A 23041-nucleotide genomic window follows, 5' to 3' on the forward strand; every position below is an offset into this window, starting at 1 on the left:
CATTAATGTAGGAGTACCAGAATATGTCATTGTCAATTCTAAATCTGCGGCATATGCACCCTTATGCCCACGGGAAGGTTATTTTTCAGACCTCATCATCTCTTCAGATATTTCTGATACATATGAGGGTTGAAGCAGAATTAGCTTAGGTCTAGTATAGGACTGCATATAGTGTTAAAAGTTGCCTCCATTACACAACATCTAAATGTGGTCAAACAATTATTGGTTACACAATCTTTTTATCATTCATAGTATAAAGGATTTGGATACATCTTCAAAATAAATATCTCTAAGAGAAATTGAAAATCATTGGCTACAATATCAATTATATCAACATATACAAGTTTATAATTAGCGTATTTACCAGAGAATATCATGACTGGTAATTACCAATATATTGGCTGCTATACATACAAACAATTCTGATGTATGAAGAACCTGTATTGTATAGCCTGTCCTCTTCCAACACCTCTGATAGCCCCATTGTTGACTCAACCTAACAGTTTTTTACATCATTATCGGGCGAAAATCAATCAGATTGGAAATTCTTTCAAATGGTAATGGATACTCAAACATTACTGCGCCTGAGGCTCCGCTAGAGCGTGACTCGCAGTCAGCAATAATACGACTGAGAGAACTAATCTCATCACTGAAGAGCGATATTGCAACAATGCAGATTCAAATAGTACATAATCTTGGTTTTTTTTGCTTAATAACATTTTCATTGATGTTGTTTTTTCGTTTCACCTGCGATGATTTCAATGATTAATTACATTACCTGGAGAAGATTATATCCTGCGGCATCTAACCTACAACAGATGTCGATTACTAAGCTGCCGATACACTCTCTCGCCATTATTTATTTATTAGAAATCAAGGTTAAAGGGTAATAGTCATTCTTCAATGCAGAAGTGGAAAAAAAATTGATATACATGTGCTAATTAATAATATTCCCCATCACACCAGGCTAAATGTCACTCCTCAATGTAAGACCCAAGGCAGCAACTTGAGTTTGCTGACCAGCAAGTATTCTAAATATAATATAAACAATATCTTTGACTCGATTCCTACTATGCAAAGAAGTATACATTCTTGGAAACATACTGTGCACTTTGCAGCAAGGACGTCTTAACCAATGGCCATATCTATATTAAACGTGCCCTATAATATATATGGTTGAGTGCCAGGCTATAGAGCCAACTGTAGAAGCCAGACATTTGTCTTGGTTTGGGAGGTCTGTCCTTGTAGAATGTTGGTACCTTGACAAGCTCCATTTAGAAGCCACAGCAATGTGACTTCACATGATGATGACAATATGTAGATATATGATGGCTGTCTCTCTTTATATGGGTCAATATCTTTATCCTTCAATCAGCAGAGGGAGGATATATACACCTTTTAACATATCTGATTTCAATAGTCTGGACAATGGCTTTGAATACTCTTAGCATCCCAAGTATAGCTAGGGAACAAACATCACAATAATGTTTAAAACCAATTTTTTTTTTTTTTTTTTTTGGTATTGGTATCTTAATCAAGCATAAACCTATCGAAAATTCTTTACAATAAAAGTGACGTTTTTTAGTTCTAAACATTGGAATGTTATAATACCTTTTTCAGGATCCTTCTATTGAAGGATTGTAGGGTTCGTCTTAGTTTTCTATAATTACATACAATTAAACAGGTAGAAGACATGTATACAAGTTACGGCAACATGTTACTGAAATAAAAATTACTTTCTGATTACAACGGTCAATTTACTCCTAAGGTACCAATTAGCAAATCAGTAATGACCCTTACAAGGAATGAAGATTGTGTCACATAGGGGTTAAAACGCATTTTGAAAGTTAGTTCTAAGGTAAATACATGACTTTCAAAATGAAATGGCCGTAATTCATATTTCGGACCACGGTGGCTGAGTGGTTAAGATGTCCCGACATATTACCACAACCCCCCTCTGGGTCACGAGCTTGAATTCAATGTGGGGCATTGATGATTTTTCTCCTGGTACTGCACAAGTATTCTGGAGCATTATAACAATGCTGAAAATAATGTTATAACAGATAACACATTGGCAGATCTTTTCTGAGAAATAAACAATCTAATGAATCAACTGATATTTGATGATTTCTATTGTTTTTAATATTTATTCTTGAATCTGACTTAGAATGTTTTGACTAATATTGACAATCTAATTGCTCTTTCGAATCAATTTGCAAATCATTGGGAACCTAAATGCTTAGCTTGTGAATGAAACACCTAATAAAAAAACATTGAAAAATATTGAAGGTGTAAACAAAACACCAGATCAATTTTAGCTAAATCTAAAGTATCTTATTATGCATACAACAAATACAAAATTTCCAATCTTTTACATTTTAATAGAAATGGGAACGAAAAGATATTCTAAAATGTCACAATCTCCACTTGATTGAGATTACGAGCTGAACCAGGTTTGATAATTACGGTGAATTCGTGGTACATAAAACTGGATCTATCCCTAAAACACTAACTGTAACAATTAAAACTGCAAATCTTCACATGACAATTAGATATGCAAACCCAATAAGATAGCATTAAACACCTACATGTTGGTAGTAAGTCTACTGTTACAGTCGTTTTATAACCTGGGATGTGCCGCAGGGACGAAGCACAAGGATTTTGACACTGTATTATACCATCGCTCTATCTAATCAATACAACACATATTTCTATAAAACCATATACACTGACAGAAAGAGTCATTTCCGATTCTATGTTTTTCTCTAGCTAAATCTTCTTGTTAATTTCCATGATTTTTAATTCATCAGCTGAAATTTCTAATGAAATCAACAAAACAAGTCAACTTAAGAAAAATTCCATTTCGAAAGAAAATGTAATTATGAAATTTCTTACCTTAGAATTTAGTTTCATTAAATCCAATAGTGAATTCAGATGTTAAAATCCACAAACTCTGAATAAAAACTGTTCACAATTAAAATGAAGCAAAAACTCCACAAGAAATTTGAAGAAGGCTCAGATGATATGAAAACAGCACATGAATGACATCTAGATTAAGTCGATAAACGGATGCTTTCTCCTTAGCCGTTCATAGTAAAAATGTTTTCTGTATAGAAATCCAATCAATGGTACCGCATACTACCAACTTCTATGGATTCAAAACATGTACCCGAGGCAGTTTAGCCATTTAAACAATTCTCCGGTTGGACAGAGCCGCAGACAGCAGTGGAAACGCTCATGAGAGGAAAACAGGATGCTTAGGCTTAGAATAACAACACATCCGCCAGGATAATGTGTCGCCTCGCTCAGCGGCTTCTGTAGCAGGCAAGCTGCACATTAGGTGTGGTGGAGTGTAGTAGTAGTGCGCGAATTCTGGCTCGGATACACTTACCTAGGAAAGTGTCAGAGCATCGTGAAAGCTTAGATGATACAAGTTTTATAGGGTGTGTATTAATAATGATAGCCGAAGGGTAGATCATCTATGTCTTTCACTATTCATGTGTCCATACAGACAGACACAATACCCCTGAACTATACTGACACAATACCCAAACTAGCCAGGCAGAAAAAATTGATTATTTCTTATAGTAACCATATATATATGTGTGTGTGTGTTCCACTTTCATTTCTAACCTCCGACTGAGGCGACTTTCTCCGATTATCAGAGTAATGTCTTCCTCTCTCGATAAACAGAATGGATTAACACATTACATAAGGACAATTTTCCACAAATTATCTGTGAAATTATCTGGAAAATCTATCAATGGTTGGGGGAATTGCTATTGAACCCTGATACAGCCAAGAGTCAATGGTTAAAGACGGGCGTTAGATGGTCGGTATCGATAATACTGATGGTTATAGCTTGGTGTCATTAAAACATGACTTCTGATGGATTGATATCTGGCCATTCACCTTTTTTGAACAGAAATACAAACTATCTTAAAGATAATCCTAATATGATTCTGTTTTGTATCACAATCACTAACTACATTTAACATCTAAATAGAAGCAAGAAAAATATCTTTCTCAAACACACAAACATTCCGTGATTTTTGTCAATTTTCCATCCTTAAGCATGCTTGCGTTTACAAAATTGATGCATATGAAGAAAGATGAAATTAGAGATGGGGAGTTAGTTAAACATTGGTTACATATATAAGTATGCCCCCATTTCAAGTTTTAATGCTCAGTATGTCAGCAGCAGCAAGGTTACAACTGATCGTAGGTTGATAGTTTATCTCTAGGTAGTCTGGCTTGAATTCTTCCTTCATCACCATGCAATACCTGATAGATCCATAAATAACCCTGGCTATCTACCTAATAGATCCATAAATAACCCTGGCTATCTTTTTAGAGATCAAAAAATAAAATCAGAAATATTAGTTTCATAATTTATGTCAGATGAAGATTTTCAGAATTAATATTGTAGCTACCTTAGTATACTGTGTTCTATTGCTACCATAACTTTTCACTTGGGAACTCGGAAATCAACACAGGAATTACTATGTAACCTAGCTTACAGCTAGGGTGTTGTTTGAAATTCATAGGAAAGAATTTCAATTTTAACACCAAGAACCGAAATATAAATCATGTAGTATTCAAGTAAAGTGAAAGTTTCATCCAAACTTGATGATCAATAAGAAAATTTATAAGAAAACTTTTGAAAACTGTGATTATACTATGGAAGAAGCTAAAAATTTTCAATATGTTCCAGACATGTAAATCTTTAAGCAATCTGTCCCAAATCTGTCAATTCTAATACTCACCATAAATAACAGATTTTTGGTTTGATAGACACTATTTCTAAAATTTATATCCCACATTATTATATATAATAATAATCCATTGTATTTAGTAAATACTCTTTTTTTATTTTATTTCTCCTTATATAAATGATTCACTTTACCCAACGATAACCATTTTTACTTATTTTAACCTAATAAGGATACACTGGGATTGGGGTTCAGCTTTCTCTTACTCTTTTTTTTTTTTTTTTTAAGAATATGCGCGATGTAGATTTTGTTATCATGCTATAAGGATTTAAACATTTTCCTTTGAAGTTTTCCGCATGCATTGGTTTAGTGAAAGACTGTCTAGGATTATAAACCATGTACATTCTCCTAACAAATACTTCATCTTTCCACACATCACACCTAATCCCATACTACTCATAAATGTCCTTGGAAATATGATGGATGTCGACAGAGCTATGTACATTACCAAATCATTATCCTTTCAAGATGGCTTTGTTCAAACTTTGAAATACAAGAGTGATAACAGATTACTCAAAATGGCTGTATTGTTCTTTTGTTCTTATAAGGAAAAGTCGTTTGGATGAAGGAAACAACCATTATATCTTGCGAGGTTATCTTTAGAGTTTTTACAGTAAACAGATCTTATTTGGCAAGTCTGATGAATACATGTGTGCACAAAACTAGACGTCAGAGGTCTTTCATTCCTGCAGACATATCAAACCTCGGGGGAGTTTCTCCAGAATACGTGAATACAGCAACCATCATGAGATCACAGCTGTTAACTGGTGCGATGGTCTGTGACCCGAGGCCCCCACACCATAATGGATAGCTATGTCTGCTGGGGGTGTAAAGTTGTCATAAAGGTAGAGAGACCAAAATCATTATGGAAATCATAATACTTGTTAAGAATATATCCATATTTGTCTCTTGTGTATGAGGAAGACATATTATTAATATTATGTTTGGAAAACAAAAGAACATTTTAAGCCTTTTACATTGAGCAACAAACATTATCATGAAATAGTAAGTGTATGTCTAGTAGATCCACTGGTATCTAACAATAAACCCAATTTCTTCTAATAAACCAATATCCTATACAAGAGATCCCAGAGGGATCTTGGCGCCCACCAAAGAATGATCTATGTCTGACAACAGAAAGAGGGATCTTTTCCCTGCTTTTCAAACTTTTACTACATACTATATATGAACCTTGAGAAAGATCTTTTCAGTACTTTCTGAGATATGTAGCAGTAACAAACTTCAATTATCAAAATTCAAGATGGCTACCTGTCGATCATCTTGCTGACCGATCTGTCCCAAAATGCAATATGCATAACTAGGGTCGTAGGGGAACCTACATATAAAATTTGAGAAAGATTCCTTCAGTACTTTCTGGGAAATAGTGTTAACAAACTTTAACTATCAAAATCCAAGATGGCCGCCAGTCGGCTATCTTGTTGACCGATCACTCCCAAAATGCAATATGCACAACTAGGGTTCAAGGGGAACATGCATATGAAATTTGAGAGAGATCCCTTCAGTACTTTCTGAGAAATAGCGGTAACAAACTTTAACTATCAAAATCCAAGATGGCCGTCAGTCGGTCGGCCATCTTGTTGACTGATTGGTCCCAAAATGCAATATGCACAACTAGGGCCCTAGGGGAACCTACATATAAAATTTGAGAAAGATTCCTTCAGTACTTTCTGGGAAATAGTGTTAACAAACTTTAACTATCAAAATCCAAGATGGCCGCCAGTCGGCTATCTTGTTGACCGATCACTCCCAAAATGCAATATGCACAACTAGGGTTCAAGGGGAACATGCATATGAAATTTGAGAGAGATCCCTTCAGTACTTTCTGAGAAATAGCGGTAACAAACTTTAACTATCAAAATCCAAGATGGCCGTCAGTCGGTCGGCCATCTTGTTGACTGATTGGTCCCAAAATGCAATATGCACAACTAGGGCCCTAGGGGAACCTACATATAAAATTTGAGAAAGATCCCTTCAGTACTTTCTGAGAAATAGTGTTAACAAACTTTAACTATCAAAATCCAAGATGGCCGCCAGTCGGCTATCTTGTTGACCGATCACTCCCAAAATGCAATATGCACAACTAGGGTTCAAGGGGAACATGCATATGAAATTTGAGAGAGATCCCTTCAGTACTTTCTGAGAAATAGCGGTAACAAACTTTAACTATCAAAATCCAAGATGGCCGTCAGTCGGTCGGCCATCTTGTTGACTGATTGGTCCCAAAATGCAATATGCACAACTAGGGCCCTAGGGGAACCTATATATGAAAATTTGAGAAAGATCCCTTCAGTACTTTCTGGGAAATAGCGGTAACAAACTTTAACTATCAAAATCCAAGATGGCCGCCGGTCGGCCATCATTGTTGACCGATTGGTCCCAAAATGCAATATGCACAACTAGGGCCCTAGGAGAACCAACATATGATATTTGAGAAAGATCCCTTAAGTACTTTCTGAGAAATAGCGGTAACAAACTTTAACTATCAAAATCCAAGATGGCCGCCAGTCGGCCATCTTGTTGACCGATCTGTCCCAAAATGCAATATGCACAACTAGGGCCCTAGGAGAACCAACATATGAAATTTGAGAAAGATCCCTTCAGTACTTTCTGAGAAATAGCGGTAACAAACTTTAACTATCAAAATCCAAGATGGCCGCCAGTCGGCCATCTTGTTGACCGATTGGTCCCAAAATGCAATATGCACAACTAGGGCCCTAGGGGAACCTACATGTGAAATTTGAGAAAGATCCCTTCAAAACTTTCTGAGAAATAGCGGTAACAAACTTTAACTATCAAAATCCAAGATGGCCGCCAGTCGGCCATCTTGTTGACCGATTGGTCCCAAAATGCAATATGCACAACTAGGGCCCTAGGGGAACCTACATGTGAAATTTGAGAAAGCTCCCTTCTGTACTTTCTGAGAAATAGCGGTAACAAGAATTGTTAACGGACGGACGGACGGACGGAAGGACGGACGGACGACGGACCACGGACGAAAGGCGATTTGAATAGCCCACCATCTGATGATGGTGGGCTAAAAACCAATATCCTATAAAATAAGTCTTATATGCCTTCCAGTGAGCCCATGTCCTCCAATGAACTTGTGTTCGCTAATAAAACAATGACATCTAATAAGCCTGTGCCCCATCATGCTTTCCAATAAGCTCATGTCCCCTTAGAAGACCGATGATTCACTCCAAAAAGAGTATGCCCTCAAATAAATCAATGTTCTCTAATAAGTCCATGCTCTCCAATAAGTCCATGTCCTTCAATAAGCCCATGTCATTTATTAAGAATATACTCTCTTACAAGATTGTTATTCTCTTCTCTGGTAATTACTTTTAAGCCAACACTGTCTTCAAATAATTAAATTATAAAATATCTGGTTATAAACTAATGTTTAATGAAAAACATTATTTTAAGGCAATAAGTCCATTCTAGTTAGTAGCCACAACTTGAGCTTTTAATTGTCATGAAAAAATATTACGGTATCTAAATATAGCTAGCTATCAACCAATGACTTGTGGACTATCATTGTGGATTAGAAAAAGTTGACAACAATTGAATGTCTATTTTGATAATTGAATAACTAAAACTTTTGATAATTCAATAACCAATTATGAAACAAATTTAAAAATTGTTGCAAAATAATGTAATAACATGTATGATAGTTTGATAAGCCACTTTATTTGATTACACATTGTAGTTAAGTTACGACCGTATGGAGTCCCTAGGGTACTGTAGGGGACGGGTACTTCCACCTTGATGCCCCGGATATTCCCAGTCATCGATCACCCAAACTGTTGATGACATTAATACTAATCCTCTCGATCCCGAACAAAACCATACTGATCAGCTGCCAGATCAAGTTTAGCCACACGCCTAAGTCAACCATAACATTGGCTCTTATCAAATATTGATACTTTGTTTCCAACAATAACCAGACATCTGAAAAAATATTTTACCTCACACGATCGGCAAGCTGCAGAGAAACTGACCTCTCTATTGATGAAGGTCAAAATAACACTACCAGCAAAGATGGGCAGTTTGGATTGGTGGTTATAGTAGGTTGGATAGGGGCATATATCATAGACCCTATACACATGGATCTGGTAATGGGAGGGAAATTATCAGAACAATTCTGCTGGTATTCAGATGTCATTAAGAAACATGAATTCCTATAAATATAGTTTTTGGCTTATTGATTTTTCTATTCAGCAGAGTATGCTCACATGCACAAATCTTCATCAGAATCCTGTTTCCTTTTTTGATAACCAGTTGAGAAAAAATACCTTTTGATCTTTTTAATCCCATAATGTAATGAATCACACCAATGTCACATTAATTTTCACCTCTACGTACATGTATTCCCATTACATCACTGTATAAAAACACACCAACATAATCTGACAACAATTACCCCAATAGGAAAACCATGTCTGCAATTGTCAAGATTTTTAGCGAAAACGACACCAAACTTTTTATCCTAGTGTTGATTACCAACAACGCAATTTTTCTCTTTCCTCCAATCCCCGTAAAGTACATCAATGGTATTACATTGCACGATAAAATGTCATTAATTTTTTCTCCTTTCCTATTATTCTGTGTAGATAAGCCCAGAACAGCTCTCCGATTTTCCTAGATCTATCTATCGGCCATCTTAATGTCAGTATCCATCACTTCTGATATATAACGCCTGATCCGAAACGATTCACATTCCGTTTATATTGAAATACCTTGTAATCGGAATGTTCAGATAGAAAGTGAATCTTGCTGAACATGTAAAGACACTTGAGAATTACAGTAGAAGCTAGGTCATCATTGTTAAAACTGGGTCATGTGATGCTGGGAAAATATCTCAGTGGAAATGATGTAATGCTTAAATTCCTAACACAGAACAAAACCTTTTATTTCCTTACATTGCGTAACTATATAATTTGGTAAATAATTGTGATCAATATCAATAAATACCTTTTCTCTATCCTTTATCAGGAATAGAGTTGAGAAGTGTTAATTATACTGAAGAAGAATTTTTCACTTTCCTCTAAACCTTGTAAAGGACACCAAAAGATTGTTGCATGTTTTTGGTTCTAATGACTTGATCATACAGAAATACTAATATGTGTTGAATTTTACTTGCCATAGCTACCATTGACATGTCTTGTGATTTCCATGTAGTTTCATTAATATGTTAAGAGTTTCATTGACATATTTAGAAGTTTCATTGACATGTTTAGAAGTTTCATTGATATGTTTAGAAGTTTCATTGACATGATTGTAAGTTTCATTGACATATTTAGAAGTTTTATTGACATGTTTAGAAGTTTCATTGGTATGTTTAGAAGTTTCAATGACATGTTTATAAGCTTCATTGACATGATTAGAAGTTTCATTGACATATTTAGAAGTTTCATTGACATGTTTAGAAGTTTCATTGACATGTTTAGAAGTTTCATTGATATGTTTAGAAGTTTCATTGACATGTTTAGAAGTTTCATTGACATGTTTAGAAGTTTCATTGACATAATTAGAAGTTTCATTGACATATTTAGAAGTTTCATTGACATGTTTAGAAGTTTCAATGACATATCTAGAAGTTTCATTGACATGTTTAGAAGTTTCATTGACATGTTTAGAAGTTTCATTGATATGTTTAGAAGTTTAATTGACATATTTAGAAGTTTCATTGACATGTTTAGAAGTTTCATTGACATATTTAGAAGTTTTATTGACATGTTAAGAAGTTTTATTGACATGTTTAGAAGTTTCATTGATATGTTTAGAAGTTTCATTGATATGTTTAGAAGTTCTATTGACATATTTAGAAGTTTTATTGACATGTTTAAAAGTTTCATTGATATGTTTAGAAGTTTCATTGACATGTTTAGAAGTTTCATTGACATGTTTAGAAGTTTCATTGATATGTTTAGAAGTTTCATTGACATGTTTAGATATTTCATTGACATGTTTAGAAGCTTCATTGACATAATTAGAAGTTTCATTTACATATTTAGAAGTTCCATTGACATGTTTAGAAGTTTCAATGACATATCTAGAAGTTTCATTGACATGTTTAGAAGTTTCATTGACATGTTTAGAAGTTTCATTGATATGTTTAGAAGTTTAATTGACATATTTAGAAGTTTCATTGACATGTTTAGAAGTTTCATTGACATATTTAGAAGTTTTATTGACATGTTTAGAAGTTTCATTGATATGTTTAGAAGTTTCATTGATATGTTTAGAAGTTCTATTGACATAATTAGAAGTTTTATTGACATGTTTAGAAGTTTCATTGACATCGAAATGTCTGGAAGCTTCACTGACATGTCTAAAATGACATATTAATTGCAAGTTTTTTTGACATGTCTAAAGTTTCATTGATTGTTTTTTTGTAATGTCTAAATGATCTATAGTTCTATAAAGCAGATGATACTTTTTCTCAAATATAATAAATGCATGTCTTTAAATTTTTTGTACTAGAGCTCTTAATCAAATGTCAAACTTAACGTTCCTATATATTCATGTTTATATATCAATTCAAACAGAACACTGTTGTAACTGCATGCATGGCTATCATAAAATATTCCATATACTTCAGGCTGGTAATTTGGTGAGTTGGAGTACAAAAGAAAGACTTTCAGAAAGGTCAATTTTCTTAACACATTCTCATGATTTATAATTATAAAAATTTAGCACATTAGGGGCTACTAAACTCTGTACCACTAAGCCATAATATAGCTGCAAATGAAGACAGTAGACAGTCTGGGGCCCCAGGGTAGTACAGGCTAGACTTTACTCCGGGCAGGATCCTAGACTGCAGTATGTGAGATAGCAATATGGTCATAATCTACAAATAAATAAGGACACAAATGCCTTTTGGAGTTCAGTCAAATATTTGGAATTGTCTAGCAAATATTAAGAACCCTGGGGGGTCTCCCCCTCCCTCTCAATATTCTATGAAATAAAAGAATGAATGAGTTTCAACATAGTAAGCATGAAATCAAAGGTAAAGCTCAATTGTATATTGGCTAAATAAAAGGGTACCATACAGCAATAAGAAAAGAGCTAAAATTTAACAGCTTTTAAAGTATTAGAACATCTGAGCTACAAAGCCTAAAAGATCAAGGGTTGATGTGATACTTGGAGAAAATTATTTAAAAAGATTTGAACAAGATCATTCAAGATGAACAATATTTAGAGTGGATCTAACAACTATTTCATCCTTCTAAGGACCGGTGGTGTTAGGGATGTCTAACAACTGTTTCATCCTTCTAAGGATCGGTGGTGTTAGGGATGTCTAACAACTGTTTCATCTCTAGTTGTCATCCTTCTAAGGATCGGTGGTGTTAAGGATGTCTAACAACTGTTTCATCCTTCTAAGGATCGGTGGTGTTAAGGATGTCTAACAACTGTTTCATCCTTCTAAGGATCGGTGGTGTTAAGGATGTCTAACAACTGTTTCATCCTTCTAAGGATCGGTGGTGTTAAGGATGTCTAACAACTGTTTCATCCTTCTAAGGATCGGTGGTGTTAAGGATGTCTAACAACTGTTTCATCCTTCTAAGGATCGGTGGTGTTAGGGATTTTTAACAACTGTTTCATCCTTCTAAGGATCGGTGGTGTTAAGGATATCTAACAACCGTTTCATCCTTCTAAGGATCGGTGGTGTTAAGGATGTCTAACAACTGTTTCATCCTTCTAAGGATCGGTGGTGTTAAGGATGTCTAACAACTGTTTCATCCTTCTAAGGATCGGTGGTGTTAAGGATGTCTAACAACTGTTTCATCCTTCTAAGGATCGGTGGTGTTAAGGATGTCTAACAAATATTTCACCATTTTATGGCACAGTGGTGATGTCAGGGATGTCTATCAGCTTTCCATTCGTCTATAGGACTTGAATCATCATTAATGAAGGGATACCTTACAGTTTTTATTATTTTTTTTCCTTCTAGCTGGGCTTAATCAACAGCAACATTAAGAGACCGATTGGACTTTCAAGCATTTATCAATGATGCAATAGACCATAATGTTTGGTCATGTGAGGCATTTAAAATCATAGCTCAATAATTAAAGCTAACGCCAATAGCTTACGATATAAACGATATATGGCAATATGATGGTCAAAAGCCTTATTCGAGAAGCCCTGGATAAAACAACAATTTAGAGAGCAGAGCAGGTCTCAAGATCTCCCAACACATTAATTAAATCAATAATAAAAAACAAACTTCTGTGAATGTGCTCCATTGGCCAAATTACCTTCATGAATAAATAATGTCTGTCACCTGGTGCCCATGGGGACCATTTGTCAAGGCCTAGTGCTTGTGATATGATTGACAGCGGTATCATTTTTAATTACACCAGGAATAGCATGGAGACTCATCCCTCCCGTTATTTATTGATAATGTTTAAACCAACTCTCACATTCGGGAGTGCCAGGTCCTTGATAGATTTCATGAGTAGGAAATAAACATCCGAAATATAATGACGCTGAAGGAAATATTATATACCATATTCTGTTGTAGTCTTCTTCATAACTATGGCCATATGTGTTCTTTCTAAAACATTAAACGAAATTTTAGCATTTTTCTTAATATTACATTTTTAATAAGTTGAATTGAAAGCCGTCTCCTTCCAATTTTGTTATTACAATTCTGTACTTTTCAAACTTTTATGTATTGTATACCATGTAATGTATTAAATGACTGTGTCTGTAAAATGGGATGTTTTTTTTCATTCCCACCTTAGACTAAGAACCAAATGATATCTTGTGGTGTCAATTAGTTTTGACATTGGCTTGAAAAGTAATATTGTCAAGTCTGTGGTTTATATATAATAAACGGCAAATTTCAATAATAACAGGTATATATCTGCTTTGTTTTTTTATACAATTAGTTCAACAAGTTCGCCCTCACGACCGTCATGTATAATATGCCTATTATATGCATTATGTCACAGTGACTCCTTTTTTCAGCACCCAATGAAGGCTGTCAAACCTAAATACAAAACTGATGAAATGAACATTTACATATGTTTAACGTGTACGGAATGAACTGCAGACACAAAACAATGAAAAAACTGCGACAATTGTTAAAACAGTTCATCTGATATGGCAAAACCTACGAATGCAGAAGCAATTTCAACATCAAATACAACTTTTGCAGATAATACATATCAAATTTACACTAATAAAGTACGTGAAGCGTGATAAACAAAGTCTGGAATCACTGAAAGGTTTTAATTTTTTTCATATAATTAATTATTCAACATAACGAAGGCATGGCTAATTAAAGTGACTGATATCAGATGTTCATTTAATTTCACTGTAGTATATAGATCTACATGTACACCTATATCGCTAGCTTGTGTATATTGTTTTGTTTGACGTTTAGTTTCCTCGTCATCAATGAATCACTATTTCTGTACTGCACCCTGAAATAAATATTTGTAAAGAGACCTTAATATTTCATAAGTCCTGTGGAACCAAGCATATCTTTTCTATAACCATAACAAAGGTCAATCGGTGCACTTCCTCAGAATGCAATCTACATTGAGATACAAATATAGCAGAATAATGCACATCACCATGTTAGTTTTACCATCAGGTAGCAGTTTCAATTCACCTTTCATTGCAAATATCTAAAAAGAGTCCTATTTTTCATTCTTTGAATTCATGAAATAAATGTGAATTTATATATAAAAAATTTTTCTAGAAAGGTTATAATCATCTTTACAAAAAAACTTTCAACATCTGGGCTCCAAATAAGCTGACAGTACTCTATATAAGATGACAGAAACTGGCTACATTCTGTAGGAAGTACATCATGATTTAAACTGAAAACACATCAAAATGTGATCGAAATTCAAGTATTCAAAGAGTTCAAATCGGCTATGAACATTTTTATTTGGATCAGTTTCCCTCTGTAATGTAACATTTTAATCATGCCAATACAATATTTTTTTGGCTGTAATTTCAAATCTTTCACTTAACTCTTCGCTTTGAATCCATGTGAAAGGCTGCATGAACAAGAAAAAAAAGCGACATTTCTAAATCCCTACGAAAGATTTCATCTTAAGCATTTTCTTGAAAAGCCTTACATCTTAAGACCATCAAAAACATCACAATGGTTTCGAAATTGACGTCGGGTCGTCACAGAATCCTTAAATAATCCTGCGCTGATCAGTACTGTTTAGTGAGGAATCATGCACATGCAGTGATCGAACAGCACCAATTACAATATGAGCGTTTTTCCTCAACGCTCTTCACGGTGGATTTCATTTCCCGACTAACATCTTTGAAACATGTTTAAGTCAAATGATTTGAAGATCATAAACCATCAGGGTTACTACAAGCTATAATAGATATAAATCTGTTTTAGAAAAATCGGCAGCTGAATATATTACGAACAGGCCTTTAGTTACGATGAAATTGATGCCCTGATTGACTTGTGATAGATCACTGAGGCACAGCTAATTTTGTTCCGATCCTACTGTCTTGTAATGTTACAATGTAAAACAGTGAGATATAATCAGGTCTTCTGTTTGTGCAGCTCCCGTCGCCGTGTTTACAGAGCATTTGTACAGATTCATCAGATTATGCTCCGTGACCGTTTCCGAATATTTGATTGCCTAAAAATGTATTTCTGAACTATTTTCTTCCAGGCGATGATTGAATTAGTCTGCAGTAAGTCTTAAGCTATTTTCGCCCCGGATTCTAGAATATTTGCATATTACGTTAATGAAGGTATTAAACAGGCTTATTGAGGCCACACTTTAATGATTTGTTAGCTAGCAATGCTAGCGCAGGAATCGTGACAGAGCTGTCACTCTGTTAGCCAAGAAAGCCTTATCAAGAATCAAGAAAGCAAATTATCTCGACTGTTCTGATCCACAAAGAGGATAAGGAAGTATTGCCTATTTCCAAGACAAGGAAAGGTCTCTCTATCCAATTCAATTATAAGGGTTCCACCACAAATCAAAGGACCATGGGTATAACCTTGCAGACCTGAGCATTTCAAAGAGCAGTAAAATATTTAACAACTTCTGTTTTTATTGCATGATCTAGCTGACACAAAAACCTAAGCTGATGTTTGATTGACATACAAACATCTGTACGCCTAAATGTTCCTACCTCTATAAGGAGCTTGAACTGGAAGCACTAGTGCAGGAATTATGACACCATTGGACAGACACCACCAGTATAGGCTTTTACCACTGTTAATGCAAGGGGACGAAAAGAATTCTTACTTTAAGAAAGCTTAAGAATTGCTTATTCTAAGAAAGCTTAAAAATTGTTTATTCTAAAAAAACTTATAAAGAATTGCTAATTCTTAGAAAGCTTAAGACTCACTTATTCTAAGAAAGCTTAAGAATTGCTTATTCTAAGAAAGCTTAAAAATTGTTTATTCTAAAAAAAACTTACTAAGAATTGCTAATTCTTAGAAAGCTTAAGACTTGCTTATTCTAAGAAAGCTTAAGAATTGCTTATTCTAAGAAAGCTTAAAAATTGTTTATTCTAAAAAAACTCATAAAGAAATGCTAATTCTAAAAAAGCTTAAGACTTGCTTATTCTAAGAAAGCTTATGACTTGCTTATTCTAAGAAAGCTTAAAATTGCTTATTCTAAGAAAAATGCTTTAGAATTGCTTATTCTAAGAAAGCTTTAAAATTGCTGAAAAAAACTTAAAAATTGCTTATTCTCAGAAAGCTTTAGAATTGCTTATTCTATGAAAGCTTTATCATTGCTTATTATAAGAAAGCATAAGAATTGCTTATTCTAAGAAAGCATAAGAATTGCTTATTCTAAGAAAGCTTGAACACAAGCTAAGCCCTTTATACAAGTCATACTGAAATATACATATCCAATGTTTTAACTGCTTTGCCTTTTGATACATTTTACCCCCCATTTGCCTTTTGATACATTTTACCCCCCATTTAACTTTTGCACTAAACTAGTCTTACATTAAGAAGAGTTCAAAGGAGCCTTTAAGGGTACATTAGGTTGTAGTCACATCAAGGGTCCAAATTATACATTTATGCTTAGATTACATTTTCTATTTTTGTTGAAAATTGTTACCTTGATTTCCATTGAAGATAAACTGGACAAAAAATAGTTAATTTTATATATTTCTAAAAGTCTAATGAAAAATAAATATAATCAATGATTACAGTGGGAAGATGTTGTTGGCCAGGGGGTGATTTATAGATAACACTCAGATGAATATTTATCATTAATGGTCCAATTTATATACCTGACACAAGATATCAAATCTCAATTCAAACATCAAACTTTATAGGAGAATTCCCTAAAGCAAAATCAGAATAATTTATTTTCACTGATTAAAATATATACATCTTGAACAGCTACAGGGCATCAGAGAGATCGTTCCCCAAAAAAGAATTCTTAGTAAAGTAATAGCTGGCACTGGTTGCTATGGATACCATGAAAATGACAATCATTCTTTAAATTGCTTCTACCTCATAGCTTACAGCTTGCAATCATAAAAGATCAATTTGAAGACCACCATCATCAATCAAAAATAAATTTTGGCTTGAAAAAAATAAATGCCATGGTAAAGGTTATGGAGATAGATTTCTGAGCATCAAGTATGTTTTCTAAACTTTGAGACACTATAATAATAAATGCAAACAAAATCATGCTACTTAATTTATTGTAAAGCAAGGTAAATCAAAGTTATACATGTCCCTGTTTCTATATATGCAATCAAGACTGGACAGTACAGGCCAGGACAGGTGAGGACAAGACAGGACTTGAAGGGGCAGTGCAGGCCAGGACAGGTGAGGACAAGACAGGACTTGAAGGGGCAGTGCAGGCCAGGACAGGTGAAGACAAGACAGGACTTGAAGGGGCAGTACAGGCCAGGGCAGGTGAAGACAAGACAGGACTTGAAGGGGCAGTACAGGCCAGGGCAGGTGAAGACAAGACAGGACTTGAAGGGGCAGTGCAGGCCTGGACAGGTGAGGACAAGACAGGACTTGAAGGGACAGTACAGGCCAGGACAGGTGAGGTCAAGACAGGTCTTGAAGGGACAGTACAGGCCAGGATAGGTGAAGACAAGGCAGGTCTTGAAGGGATAGTACAGGCCTGGACAGGTTAGGACAAGACAGGTCTTGAAGGGACAGTACAGGCCAGGACAGGTGAAGACAAGACAGGTCTTGAAGGGGCAGTACAGGCCAGGGCAGGTGAGGACAAGACAGGACTTGAAGGGGCAGTACAGGCCAGGGCAGGTGAGGACAAGACAGGACTTGAAGGGACAGTACAGGCCAGGGCAGGTGAGGACAAGACAGGACTTGAAGGGGCAGTACAGGCCAGGGCAGGTGAGGACAAGACAGGACTTGAAGGGGCAGTACAGGCCAGGGCAGGTGAGGACAAGACAGGACTTGAAGGGGCAGTACAGGCCAGGGCAGGTGAAGACAAGACAGGACTTGAAGGGACAGTACAGGCCAGGGCAGGTGAGGACAAGACAGGTCTTGAAGGGGCAGTACAGGCCAGGATAGGTGAAGACAAGGCAGGTCTTGAAGGGATAGTACAGGCCTGGACAGGTGAGGACAAGACAGGTCTTGAAGGGACAGTACTGGCCAGGACAGGTGAAGACAAGGCAGGTCTTGAAGGGACAGTACTGGCCAGGACAGGTGAAGACAAGGCAGGTCTTGAAGGGGCAGTACAGGCCAGGGCAGGTGAGGACAAGACAGGTCTTGAAGGGACAGTACAGGCCAGGACAGGTGAAGACAAGGCAGGTCTTGAAGGGACAGTACAGGCCAGGACAGGTGAAGACAAGACAGGACTTGAAGGGACAGTACAGGCCAGGACAGGTGACCCAGTAAATAACAAGACAGGACTTGAAGGGGCAGTACAGGCCAGGACAGGTGAAGACAAGACAGGTCTTGAAGGGACAGTACAGGCCAGGACAGGTGAAGACAAGGCAGGTCTTGAAGGGACAGTACAGGCCAGGACAGGTGAAGACAAGACAGGTTTTGAAGGGACAGTACAGTATATAATTTACCCAGTAAATATATTCAAAACTATACTTTGGCTCCTTCAAATTTAAAGCTATATTCACTTTGATTTTGCTTTAAAAATATCTGTTAATTAAAAATTACATATCCCTTCCTTGGTGAAAGCAAAATTATTAATCTTTTAAAATTAGAAATACTCTTTGGGTTCTTTTTCCAGTTTCATTGCACCTTGAGACAAAGACTTCTGAAAAAAAAAGTCAACAGTTGAGCCAATGTATCTTCAAGCGACAATTCCGGGCCTATTCTTCACAGTGACAGTTTTGGGCCAGTGTTTTTACTAGTAAATCATGAGCTCTCCATCTTTGATGTGGAATGTCAATGCTGCAAGCCTGAAGGTCAGACAATAGGATATATGTGTAGTGAAGCTCAGACCAAATCTCACTCACCATAGGGATTGTTTCCTTAGAAATCTCATTAGGATTGTAGTCTGTGTAGAATATTTACCGACATTTATTTACTCCTGTTTTCTCACACAATGAGACAAATGCTTCATAAACAAAACACTCCGATTCCTTTGATAATAAAGCAAGGGGATCTGGTATTGATTGAGAATAACAAGCAATCTCCTTCATTTCACGCTGCAATTAGGGGGGAGGGATGAAACTACAAACAAATAACATCATTTGTATGTTACCACAGTCGCTCCATCAATGCTAACCTATCCATTGTTGAACAACTGATATTTTTTCTCTCTGCAAGCACAGACTACAGAACTGATGCATCTAGCATAAATCCCACTTTTATTTTGCAGTATACAAGTATGGTCTTCAAGCGCCTTGCTTATATGATGCTTAAGCGGTAGTGTGCAGCATCTGGATTCAGTGATGTTAATGAAATGTTTAGTTTTATCTACCAATACATTACGCTTGCCTATATGCTCTAAATATTTACCACTGTTCATCATTGTTCTGCAATGCTTACTTAATATGTGTTCAGCAAGTTTATGCAAAGCCAAATCTAGAGCAATGTTATGCAAGGATAAATTTAAAGCAATGTTCAACAATATACTCCAAAACTGAATATCTATCAATACGTCAAGTGTCAGCAAATTTAGTACTATGACGGCAATATTGAACAAAATTTATCTTGAGTAATAATATTCAGCAAATGTCATTTTTTGGCAATTTCATGCTATGTTTACCAAAGTTCAATCTTAGCAATATTTGGTTATAATGTTGGGCTAAACATTATCTTCAAGAATGTGCTATAAAAATGTTGCATATTCAGCAAATCTGTTTAACAATTTTTTCATGCATTCCGCAAAATATAGCAACGTTCGATCAGACAAATGTTTTGCAATTTGTAGTAATGCCTTTGCATGGTCCTGCATGGTAGGCAATGTTTTACCATCTTCATCTATGCAATTTACTACAATTAATATTAAGCAAAAGATTGTTATAATCAAATGATTATGTTAATAATTATTGTACAATGCTAAACAATCACTTAAAGCAATTTAATAATTTTGAGGTTTTTCAATGTAAAACCAATTTTCATGATGTAATACTTACCATAACTTTAGTATGCAAATACGCTACCTACACCCATCTTTGTAGCCCCAACAAACATAAGATTTGAGAATCCCGTCTCCCTACCGTACCTCATCTCGTACTCGACGAGAGTAACATAGAGTGGTCTCCCTTCCTCAAAAACCCTTTATGGAGCCACGGGGCAAAATGGCTGAGGAGGAAAGGGGAGGAAACAGAAGGGTGGGACTCCATAAAGTTATGGTAAGTATTACATCATGAAAATTGGTTTTACATTGAAAAACCTCAATTTCATTTCAGTAATACGTTACCATAACTTTAGTATGCGAATTTGTCTTACCGTAGTGGAGAGTCCGAAGCCAGGCAGCCCAATCAAACGTCAAATCCAGGAGACAAGCCCCAGTAGGGAGAATAAAAAGGGGTTCCAGGAACCCCCCGAAGGAAAGGGATAAAAAATGGAATACCTCCCAGAGAAAAGAGGAGTACCATCGTGATGCCTGCCCGCATACAGTTAAAACCAAAAATAAATACCATGTCTAGGGCGGAGGAACAGTCACAGACTGAGCCGCCACAACTGGACCCAAGGAAAACAGTCCCTCAGAATGAGAGGACAGGGACCGGAGGTAAAAGTCAGTGAAAGTAGACTGACCACGCCAAAAGGCAGCAGACATGATGTCCTGGAATGAGGACCCATTTAGGAGAGCCAAAGAAGCTGCAAGGGCTCTAACCTCATGAGCCCTCACCTTACATTTCGCCCGAGATAGATCATTAGATAGCTCATAAGCAATCTTGATCACCTGACATATCCATCTGGAAATGGGTGTAGGTAGCGTATTTGCATACTAAAGTTATGGTAACGTATTACTGAAATGAAAAGTAATATTCAACAATGCTCCATACTGAACATGTTGAACAAAGTTTTAACAAAGACTAGTTCCTTTTGCATGAATTTAGGTACATTATTATTTAATTTGAACAGCCAGACTAAGTGTATTTTAAGAAACCACAACTGGTAGCTTTTATTAAATGTTGAAATCTGTATATATATGTATCATTTATAATTAGGTCAATTCATGAAATGTTGTCTTCAGATAGCCAATATATTTCTTAAAAGGAATTTTTTAATAGGAAATTTGGACATTTTCTTGAAATAATTTGCCTTTTAGAGCAATGATGCTGTTCAGCCGTGGCTAGTTGATGAGCTTCTGATTTTCCGGTAAAAAATAAACAGTTTCCATTACGTACTGACGACATGGTGTAGGACAAGCATGTATGGGAGAAGCATATTGCGTGAAATTAGCGCTACCAACAATTACGGCAGAGAGCAGCCTGCGTATTACGTTATATTTCCAATTTTACACCTCGCTTAGTCAGTACCGTCTGCCAGCTATGCACTTTTGCTGCACAAAATTTCAGTTTCGGCCAAACTCTGAGTAAACAGCGAATCGAGGTACAGCTTTATTTTTGAGTACATTCTCTCATTAATACCGTGCTTTTTTTTCGTAATTGGCTTCTACAAAAAGTAGCTAGCTGAGCAAGCAGGACTTAAATGTCACAATTGCTTTGTCCAATAGAATATCACTAAATCTAAGAGAAATCCATATCAGGCAAACTCTGGTAGAGGTCAAATCGTCCCAACATGTAATAATGGTCAGGATTCATATAATTAGATTCAAATGAGCTAAAATAAACAAAACTGTTAGAAAATAGTAAATCTTTATAACGATTGTCAAAACCTTCATTTTTTAATTAATTGTTAAAGTAACTTTGACGTCCTATTTACAGCCAGAACCATGTAAGGATACACCAGGTTTGTTGGTGGAGGAAAGGCGGAGTGCCTGGAGAAACACCATCGACCAGCAGCCAGTACCTGGTAACTGCCCCACATGGGATTCAAACTGACACCACCCAGCAGTGGAGGGCTTGTGGTAATATATCCAGACATCTTATCCTCTTGGTCACAGTGTGGCCCCTTGTTAAAACAATAATGATCTGATTGGCATGTCTCCTAAAAGTGATGACATAAAATTAAAACTGTATAGACACACTGATAAATATGTAGAAACAGTTAGCACTAGGCAATGTCCATGCATTAGGTGACTCATTAAGTGACTTTCATCTGTATATAGCTTCATTGAACTAAAATGCCAACCCAACCCAACACCCACAACACCTTAATACACTGTCATTAGGTAGCATCGGAAGTGTCTTTAAATACCTCCCATAACTCTCTGTCAATGCTAGTCTTTAATGTAAAGTCCTGGCATGAAACTTCTACTAATCATGTCCCTGTTGCCATAAAATCTCTACTTTTACCTAGCCAAGCTCATAAACCTGCTCTGTCATATGTATGATGTACCCAGCTTTTCACAAGCTCAGCCAATTTATATCATAGGTTTGCTGTACCTGAAAGTAAGTAGCAGATAATTGTGATTCTTCTGGTTCAATTTTAAATCTGAAGTCAATTTCCTTTTTAAAAATCTGTGAACGTTTTTTTGTTCTAAGAGCCTGATAATGTTCTGACATTACCAGGACCAGATGTGGAAATTGAACTATAATTGTTTAGGCTGTGTCAGTAGCTGTAAAATGAACTTGTACTGAAAGAACTAAACCAGTTCAATACAAATTCAGTTGTATTTGGAAACAGTGACCCCTTGAAACCAAAAGAATTTCCATTCAAGGTTTAAACATTCAAGGTTTGCCAGTAGACCAATCAGAATTAAGGT

The 23041-nt window shown here is 36.0% G+C and overlaps 1 protein-coding gene across 1 annotated transcript in view; it reads left to right on the forward strand.

Annotated features, from left to right (window-relative positions):
• Window positions 1–19083, forward strand: part of LOC138328610 (perilipin-4-like) — a 70600-nt gene extending 51517 nt beyond the window's left edge. Inside the window, exons 2-4 of the mRNA XM_069275485.1 lie at window positions 17521–17814; window positions 17929–18768; window positions 18986–19083. Of these exons, the coding sequence (XP_069131586.1) occupies window positions 17521–17814; window positions 17929–18768; window positions 18986–19083 (1232 nt within the window). The remainder of the gene's footprint in view (window positions 1–17520; window positions 17815–17928; window positions 18769–18985) is intronic.
• Window positions 19084–23041: the final 3958 nt, after the last annotated feature.

Source organism: Argopecten irradians, chromosome 1, assembly GCF_041381155.1.
Source record: "Argopecten irradians isolate NY chromosome 1, Ai_NY, whole genome shotgun sequence".
Lineage (NCBI taxonomy): Eukaryota > Metazoa > Mollusca > Bivalvia > Pectinida > Pectinidae > Argopecten > Argopecten irradians.